Source organism: Eschrichtius robustus, chromosome 14 (genome assembly GCF_028021215.1).
Source record: "Eschrichtius robustus isolate mEscRob2 chromosome 14, mEscRob2.pri, whole genome shotgun sequence".
NCBI classification, from domain to species: Eukaryota; Metazoa; Chordata; class Mammalia; order Artiodactyla; family Eschrichtiidae; genus Eschrichtius; species Eschrichtius robustus.
The window spans coordinates 44,650,247-44,660,321 of NC_090837.1; the positions used below are offsets into that span (position 1 = coordinate 44,650,247).

The 10,075-nt window shown below is 45.7% G+C and overlaps 1 protein-coding gene across 1 annotated transcript in view; it reads right to left on the minus strand.

Moving 5' to 3' along the window:
* The window catches only part of CDH2 (cadherin 2), a 213,019-nt gene extending 204,729 nt beyond the window's left edge, over positions 1-8,290 (minus strand). The window contains exon 1 of the mRNA XM_068563811.1: positions 8,107-8,290. Coding sequence (XP_068419912.1) covers positions 8,107-8,166 — 60 coding nt within the window. The 5' untranslated portion in view covers positions 8,167-8,290. The remainder of the gene's footprint in view (positions 1-8,106) is intronic.
* Positions 8,291-10,075: the final 1,785 nt, after the last annotated feature.

Genomic DNA, 10,075 nt, shown 5'->3' on the forward strand with positions numbered 1-10,075 from the left:
CCAGCCTGGTGGAGGGAAAACACCTTGGGCCTTGGTCAGGCTTAACTCTGCTATAACCAGATATGGTTCTACTATGGATTCTCACAATAAACACTCAGGCTGTCTGACTCCCTCTTTGATAGTCTCTAAAATGGAAATAAAACCACCTATGTTACAAGGTTATAGAAATAATTAACTGAGGTAACATGTTAGTTTCCTTCCCTGCAATAAACTTATTTCATTTTTAAGGTTTAGTACTACCAGACGTTGGTTTTAAAAAAAATATTTGAAGCGATGACAGCAAATATCTAAAGTTTCAAATAGTTTTTTATCTGGCGTGTGTGCTCTTCTGACTTATATGAATGACCTACTGATTATTACTAAAAATAAAATAAATTGTGAAATGTCTTAGAACTGCATATGGGAAAAAAAAAACACAGAAAGGGCATTCCTTAGAATCCTTACTGGAAGCAGTAATACGAATTTCGATACTTTTTTTTTTAATGTGTGAATTGTCATTTATATTTTAACCAATTTCATTGTGGTATAATTTACATAAAATAAAATGCATCCATTTTAAGAGTATAGTTCAATGAGTTTCGAAAATTATACATTCACCTAACCACCACCATCAAGATCTAGAGCATTCCTGTCACCCCCAAAATTCCCTCATGCCCCTTTGTAACCATTCTCTTGTCTCCATCCATATCCAGCCCCAGAAACCACTGAACTATTTCCTGTCCCTACAATTTAGATTTCCCTTTGCCAGTATTTTACCAATTTTGAAATTTAATGCAACAGAAGAAAGTAGAATAAACTCAAAATTTATTTTAATAATGAGGATAAAGAGAGTCATTTCACATTTCTAGTTCCAATATTTCTGGAATAATAAAGATTCCAAATTATGATCCTTTAATTTTTTTTTTTTTTTTTTTTACTAATTCCTTAATCCACCAAAACACTAAATTATATACAGAATGGGGGTGGGGAAACTCCACATGAATGTTTTAAATTATGATGGTCAAGTACAATTTTTTAAAAAACACAAACACCAACATTAAAGCTAAGACCATAAAAATATAAAACTATATGGTCATACATAAGTATGCTATGGTCAAGTTAATTTTTAAAATTAACATAAAAAACAATATTAAAATTACAATATATAGTAGTACAGAAGTACACTATTACTCCAGGATTTATTTATTTATTTATTTTTAGTACAGGTAGGTATAATTTGCAAAAGAAAATCTAAGAACAGATCATGGATCAAATACTTCTCCAAGTTACTCAATTATGAATGCCATATTATACTTATAATAACACCTCCTTTTAAGTGACTCAAGCTGTTTTAAAAGCATTACACCACTAATTCTCCCAATGCTACTTGAGAAAGTTAAATATCTTACTTAATTGAGGCTGTAGACCAAAACATCCGATTCTAATACTAAACATTCTTCTGCATCTCAAGTTCTAGGTACTAGTAAGGTTCACTTTAGACTACCTTCTCACTATCAGAACAGGTGAAAAATTAAATGTTCAATCAGTCAAGAGAATGTAAGAAATATCTTAATGGTTTAACCAACTAGTATAATCTCTCGGGCACAGATAACTCAGCACAGTGTGGTCATTCCATGATACAACATGGAGACTATCTATTACATAACTACCCATTAAATTTAGCCAATCTTCCTTGGACTTACTTATAAGCTCAGCCCGCTACAGGTTGTTCTCAACCCAACTTTAGGATGTTCTAGTGTTAGTGTAGGTCATCTTCATCTTATTTCTACTCTGCTTGATTTTCTGTTCTTCAGTTATAGCTTCTCTCTGTGGTCTATGTCCAATTCCTCTTCATTCAGAGGCCTTGAAATCCCACTGATGATTTTGGCTGTCCTTCCCTGAAGCTTTTCTAGGTAGGTACCTAGTGATTATGCCAAAACATTAGGTGGTTTAACAATAATTTTCTTGAACTGGAAGTAGAACTAAAATGTTTTGTTCCACACAGCAGGGGTTCTCAAATCTGATGGCACATTACTCCATAATTTATTAAATCAGTCCCGACTGGACTTTCAGAGACCATCTAATCTGATCTTTTGTAATTATAAACAATGCTTCAATGCATATCCCTGTATGTGTAAATATATACATCATGCATACATCATGAATACAGACATATCTGTAAAAATGACTAAAGAACTTGCTAGGTCAAGTGGCCATATTCTTTTTTTAAAAAGAACTATTTTTTACTGTTAATTTACAATGTTGTGTTAGTTTCAGGTGTACAGCAAGGTGATTCAGTTAAACATACATACATATATATATGTATATAAGTTCTTCTTCAGATTCTTTTCCTTAATAGGTTATTACAAGCTACTGAATATAGTTCCCTGTGTTATATAGTAGGTCCTTGTTGTTTATCTATTTTATACATAGTAGTGTGTATATGTTAATCCCAAACTCCTAATTTATCTCTTCCCGCTTTTGCCTTTGGTAACCATAAGTTTGTTTTCTATGTCTGTGAGTCTATTTCTGTTTTGCAAGTAAGTTCATTTGCATTTTTTTTAGATTCCACATATAAGTGATATCATATATTTGTCTTTCTCTGACTTATTTCACTTAACATGATAATCTCTAGGTCCATCCAAAAGAGCTATATTCTTAATGCTGAATGATATGCTATCATATATGATAAACTATTGTCAGTAGCCCTCAAAAATCATACTCTATCACTCTGAGTACCTGAAAATCCCTGCATTTCAGGTTAGTTATTAAAGTCATTCCAAAGTCTTTGAAAAGGAATCATTTTGGGATATTTTAAGCAGCCCCAAGAGTCACAGAACTAGAAAGTCCCTTAGAGATCAACTAATCCAACCAGGCCCGAGGTTTTATTATTGAGGAAAATGAGGTCAGCAGAGTTTAAGAGACTAAACTACATCTGGACAGGATTAGAACCCCAGGCTTTCTGCCCTTGACACTAGCTCTTGACCTTGACACTATGTCAGGGCAGCTCACTTGCACAGAAAAAAGTTATTATACTCTTTGTGGCCAAACCACCTTGGATGACACACAAAAAGTTATCAATTAACTATCAATTGACAGTTCATGCCAAATTGTGGTAAATGTTGCAGGGGACACGTGTAGATACCAGTCCTGAACATACTACTGCGTACATATATGCACCCCAAGAGCCTGGGTGCTGTAAGTACAGTTGGAAGCTCAGACAAGGAAGTACACTGGGTCCTAAAAAGAGTAAGACAGAAAAACTGAGCAGTATTTATGCATAATCTAAAATAGAGCTTAAAAGCTCGGTTGTAACACAAATCATCATCTTTAAGTTCAAATTTTTCAAAAGGTCCCATTGAGATCCTGAATTCACCTTCTGCCTACTTTAAACTCATCACTTGGTATATGCAGAAGATGTAGCTCTTACTACAATATTTATCTGTATATACTTCCTCCCTGGCATGAATAGGTTTGTTTAATTTAAAACTTATCTACATTTAGTTAAATACACAAAGACTAGCATCCGCTCAAATTAACTGGCATAATTTACTGAGAAATTCAAACAAAAATAAGTTTGTAGAAGGAAAAAACAGAAATGTGAGGCGTAATGATTTGTTGGTACAAATTATGTTTCAGCTTAAAGTTCTTAACTCAACTTGAAAATAGATTCTAGAAGGTGTACTCATGGCAGATGTGAAATAATTACTCAAATAACAAAACCCAAATTCCAAATCTATCATATTTTTTAAATGGCTGATGAAATTCACCACAAGTCTGTGCAGTGCTTAAACTTGATTAATTTTTGTATTTGAGCCAAAAGAGCAAATTTGAATAATGTTAACTTGGGCAAAACCATAGAAAGTACATACAAACACTACAATTCTTAAATAACAGCTGATTTTTTAAAAAAAATCACTCTTCTAACTTGAGACTATCCCTCTGAAAACACGATGGGGATCAGAATTTTTTTGAAGGCGTTTTAAAGCAAGATTAACTGTTGCTTTAAGTCTTGACATTTCCCAATTAATAACCCTAAAGCTTAATGAGGCACAACAGATTTAAGAATTGAAGACTTTTAACAAAAACAGAAATTAAGGACAGTTTGGTGCAATACACTGTCACCAAAATAATCTGTTCCAAGAAGAATTGAGTCTCTACATGTAAAAAAATACAAACTATCTAAAAGAATTTCCCCTTAAAATCTCAGTTCAAACTTTTAGAAGAAGGTCAGGGTAGACTCTGATGAAGGTATGAAAGTCTACTTTGTAAGTAAATTTTGAACTTGCAATTAAGGCCTAAAAACTTATATATAATTTTAATTTATGTATATGAATATATATATAATTTTAAAATATGCTTATAATAATATTTTAGGATACACAAATTATTTTTCAAATCACACCTAGAACATGTGCAATGTACCACTGTTAGTAATGGCCACATGACACAAGTTTAAAAAAGGGCAGAGACGCATAAGTGGAATAAACTGTGAACATCAGCTATGTTAATTCTCCATACTTCCATAGGAATTTGTTACAAAGGTGTTTAAAATCAAATAAACATGCTGAATACATATATGGTCTATACTTAAAATGATTATTGTATCCTAGATCTTCCACATTCTAAAACAAAGCTTTTTTTTACATTTCATGTGTTGAATATTAATGCCTTGAAAGTCTATACTTAATAGGTGAAAATCACATATGGTTTGTGCATCTTTTTTCATACATCCTCATCCAGGGTTGAAAGCAGAACCAATGCAGTAAGACTAAGAATCTAGAATATCTGTGAACCTTAAGGAGGTGTCCTTGATGCTTCATAACCCATACAAACATATTAAAATTAGAACAATGCAGCTATGCAATTAAAATGTGAACTAGAAAAACAAAGCAGGCTTCTAATCTATTCATTACTGGATGGGTAGTAAAAGTAAAATTGGTTTTTATTCCTGATGATAAACCGATTTAAGGATTTGAAAGTCACTTGTATAATTTAAAAGGAAAGCTTGTCATAACTTTGTGATATCCCTTGATCAGTGAAGTTTAATGCTCAAATTCTGCTTTTTTTAAAAATAGGACGATGCTAATGCCTCAAGCTAAAATGAGGAAGAATAGAGAAAATCTTAAAGCTGAATATCATAATATGCAAAATTGACTAGAATTATGTAAATCTAGGTAACAGAATAACTCAACTAGTAAAAACTCTCTCAAAGTGAAAAAAAAGAAGTGTTCCAAGTAAAAGAACACTTCAGTTAATTAAAGGCATAAAGTCCTTTTGAATATTCAATTATTCTTCTTTAACTGGTCTGAAAAAATAAGGCGGCTCTGTATCTAGACCAATAACCTACTCATTCTCTTTTCTAAAACTTGTGACTCCTTAGTCTGGCCTGAAAACAAATGAACAAACAAACAAACAAAAACCTAGACTTTTAATAGCAGATGACTCCAGAGGGGCCATTTTCACCTTGCAGATAGATCTGTGTTATTCTGGTGTGTAAAGCAGACCATTAGCACAAAGTCATTTCCAATCTCAGTGTGTACAATCCACAAGGTGCACTTAATCCTAAAACTCATGTTGCATAAACTGCTCTGCTTCCACTTCTAATGACCTTGCAAATCACTCAATGTTATTGCTTGACTCGAACCCGTGAATAAGCCAAACAACTTGATGACAAAGTTTTAATCTCCCCTTTCCTCGAGGTTTTTAAAAGTCAACATGACATTGGCTTGGAAGAAACTGAGAAAGAACATACAATGGAAAAGGGAAGGGCGTGATTTGACGTTTATAAACGATATATTTTTAAAATGCTTAAGGAAATAAAAGACAATGACCTACAAAATCCACACCTGGTTTCAAGGCAGATGACTCAAAGAGGAAATGAGATTGCTCCAGTGGTACACACTTTAGTCCCAAGTTATTAGCGACCAACCAAACGTCTCCTCCTGTCCTAACTTCACTGCACAGTATTCAACTAAAACCTACTTTCAGATCAAAAAGTTGGTAAGCATACCATCCACTGCTGGACTCACTCTTAGGACTTATTATAAGTTGCCTGTAAATAAGTCAGACCATGCCATGATATCCAAAACATAATGTTTTTTAAAGTGAGATTTGTTTAATCTATGACATATTTGTTTTTTTAAAAAAAATCTGATGTCCACAGGGTTAAGTTTATCTTGCTTTCCCCTTAACTTCAAACACTTGAAGTAGCACTTTTCTCCTTCTTCCCCATTCAGCCGAACCTCCTCAAGAAACCCCATTTTAAAAGAAGAAACAATAAATGAAGTGACAGGAGGTGAAAGAATGAATGTGCGCTCCAAGAATAAAGGGCGGTTTTATAACAGGAGGTACTTTTGTTAGCAAGTGACTGGCAGGTCTCCTCCCCCAAGTTAGAAGAAATTCCATCCACTCCCCAAAAGTGCAGAGGCCAAAATGTCTAGTCTAACACTTTTGAAACCCCCGAGTCAGGAGAGAGAATGGGGGCGGGGGAGGGGGGGCGGACTGGCGAATGGGAGACAGGGAGAGAAAAAGACCAGCTGGAGATGATAAGAACAAAAGGAGAAACCCAAGAAAGGAGAAAGGAACGGCGGGACCCGGGCGGCCCGGGAGCCAGTGGGAGGGAGAAGGCCGGAAAGTAGGTAGAGCTGGACCCGGGGGAGGAGAGCGCGGAGCCGGCGCACCATGGACAGGGCTCGGCGCAGCCGCGGCCCACACCCCTCTAGGGGGCGGCGGGAGGGAGTGTGAGAGACCGCGGGCGCCAGCCCGATCCAGCCCCCGGCGCCCGCGGCCGGAGCGCGCCAGGCCCTGACTCACGCAGACCACAGAGAGGAGCGATCCGCACCATCTGTCCCTGCCCCGGTCGCCCCGGTCGCAGCGGCACTTGCAAGCCGCGCCCGCACTTTTTGGAGCGGCCACCGGCCGGCCACCCCTAGCCGTCGGCGGTGCGCTGGGGGCCCATCGGGCGGATTCCCCTGAAGATCTTGCCCTACAGTGAAGGCGGACACGCCCCTCTCCCGCAGCTGCTTGGGGCCCCCGCCGCCCGCGGGAGCAGACTCGCGACCCCCGCCCGGACCCCGCCCAGCGCGGGTGTCGCAGCCGCGGCGCGTGGCGTCGCTTCACAAGACCCGACTGGCCAGCCGGGAGGGGCCTCGGGACATCCTCCGGGCGGACGCCGCGGGAAAGTTGGGCGCTCGGCCGGGCTGGGGATGGGCGGCGCGGAGTGGGGAGGGAGGCTGCGACCAGCCTGGAGCAGGTGCTTCCTGCCGCGGAGGAGCCTCCCGGTACCGACTGCAGGGAAAGGCTGTCTGGCGCTCTCCCGAAGGCTTGAAAAGTGCGGAAGCTCCCGGTAAAGGCGCCCCCGGGACGCACGCAGGGCAGAGGCAGCCGGACAGGAGAAGAAGAATAGCCGAGTAACGGAACTTCTCCCCGCCCGGCGGGATAAGGGGCGTGCGGGGCCAGGGGCTGGGTGCGGAGGCGCCGACCCGAGTAGACTCTTCGGGGCTAGGGGGCGAGGTTTTCTTTTCAGGTAGGACCGACTCAAAAAGAAATTGTGAGGGCAGGAAAACAAAAATAAGAAGCAACTCTAAGCTGGGGTAAAGACAATAGGACGGTGGAGCCCTCGGGCACCGGGAGGCGCGCGGGTGCCAGGGTGAGGTGGGGTGGAGACAAGTCCCGTAACTAAGATACCAGAGTGAGAATTCCTGCTGCAAACTCGCAACCCATCCCTGCAGAAATAAAACAAACAAACAAAAAATGGAGCAAAGTTCAATGCTAAGGGCGAGAAGCGCAGAAAACTGCAAAACCGGAGTGCTATCCTACCTCACCTTTCTGCTGCCTAGGGACACCCCCCCCCCCCGCGAGCTCGCCTGACCCCGCAGGAGCAGAGGGGGCCCGCGATCGGCCCCTTCGGGACCCGCCAAGAGAGGCGCGGGAGACCGGCTGGCTCCGGCAGCCCTGCCCTTGCGCCCTGCCCAAGCCTCGTGTCTGCGCAGCTCCCGGCCGCGCGGTGCGGCAACTCCCTTCCCGGGTGCGCAGCCGGGCCCCGCAGCGGCGCGGGGAACAAAGGGACCCGGCGCCGCCCGCCCCACCCCGCCCGCGGCCCGGCCCGCGGGGACCGCCGCGTACCTGAAGCAGGGCCGCCAGCAGCGGCAGCAGGGTCCGCGGCGCTCCCACTATCCGGCACATGGAGGCGGAGAGGGGCCGAGCGAGGAGCCGGAGGCGGCGGCGGCGGCGGCGGCGGCGGCAGCAGCGGCGGCAGCACCAACAGCGGCGCGGAGAGACGGCTCCAGGCAGTTTCCACCCCCTTCCCTTCCCCTCCCCACCCCACCCCACCCCCTTCGCCGCTGCTCCCCGCTCCCCGCCAATGGAGAGAGAGCTGATGACAAATAGCGGGCCGCGGAGTCCGCGGGACTCGCAACACGAGTAATAAAACAGACCGAGAGATCAAGGAGCTGGGGAGGGGGCGGGGGAGAAGGCGGGCGTGCGCGTGAGGGTGTCAGTGTGACTGTGTGTGTGTGTGTGTGTGTGCGTGTGTGGCCGCGGTGGCAGCGGCGGCTGCTCTGCTCTGCCCAAAGCGCAGCGGAAGCCAGGAGGGATGCAGGCGGCGGGGACCTTGGCCGGTGGAGGATGCGGAGGTGGAAGAAGAGCGGCTGGCACTCCCCAGGAGCTCCGCAACGCGAGGTTTCGGTCTCGGGGTTTTGCTTCCTCCGGGTCCCCTCTCCAGGGCCGCTCGGCACGACGAAGACGGCGGCGAGAGCGCCGCGGGGAGGGCGCTTCGGGCCGTGAGCGCTGCGCCCCCAAAGGGCAGCTGTCCCGCCGCCCCCGCTGCGTGTGGGCTGAGGACCCCTTCTGGGCTCCCCTTTCCGGTCCTTGGGAGAGTTGGAGACTGTTCTCTGGCCTCGACCCGCGCGGGTGAGGCCAGGGGCCGGCGCGGCCGCTCCCGCCGCGGCTCCGTCCCGCGTAGCTGCCGCCGCGGCTGCCCCTGCTGGTTCCCGCCCGCCGGGAACCCGCCCGCCGGTTCTCGCCCCGCGCCGCTCACTCGCGCGCGCCGCCCCAACCCCCGCCGCCGCCGCCTGCGCGCCCCGCTCGTCCTCCGCGAGCGCGACCAGGGCGAGATGCCGCCGCCGGTCTCCCCGCGCTCGCCCGCCCCGCGAGCTGCCTGGCTGCGCAGCCCGCTCCCCGCTCGGATCTCCTCCCGCCGCCGCCGCCCTCGCCCCCGCCTCCCTCCTCCGCCGAGCTTCCCCGCCCGCGTCGTGGCCAATCGGAGGCCACCAAGCTGCAGCGGTAGCCGGCCGGATCCGCGGCAGCCGCCCGCCCCCGCCCAGCCGAAGCGCCCCATTTTTGCTGCAGCCAGCGGGGGGTCGCCGGAGGGAGGCCTGGGGTGCGCAGAGCACCACCCCGGCAGGTGGAGGGACTGCGGGAAAGAAAAGAACTTGCGCAGGAACTTGATTGGTGGCAGGTTCATTTGTGGACCGCGAAGGGGAATCAGATAGAGATTAGGCTTTGGAGAGGGAATGCCTTCTCCGTCGCCTCACGCACGCTTCTCTTTCTGTTCTGTTTTTCTGGGCAGGGGCCGACACAGCAAACTGGCGACGCAGGCAAAGCCGATCCTAGCCATTGTTGTCTGCGGCGCTCGCCGCGAGCCACCTGCGGGCCTGGAGGGGGGAGGCCCCGCGGCTTCTCTCGGGCGCACGCACCTCTCCCTCCTTTGCGGATGTGCTGGAACAGCCCAAGTTTGTGTGTGCTTGTTTTGTTGTTTTTCCCTCTGGGGGGTTGAGAGTGCGTGTTATTTTATTTGAAATCTCCCGTTGTCTGTTTCTACTCGTTAGTGATAACTGTTCACAATTTTTAGTAAACGGTGTAAGGGACTTTGACTCCCTCCGTACACCACCCCCAATAACAACAAAAGAAAGTAAAGAAAGAAAGAGAAAGGGGGAAACGACCTAAAACCAGAACGTGCCGTGAAAATAGGATTACCTGAGACATGAATGACTGATTCAGAGTTCGCACCAAGTAGAGGATATTTGCTTCCTCCTTTTAAGGCATGAACTTGGAGTGGTTCACAAAAAGTGAGAGACTTTACAAGTTTGGGTCA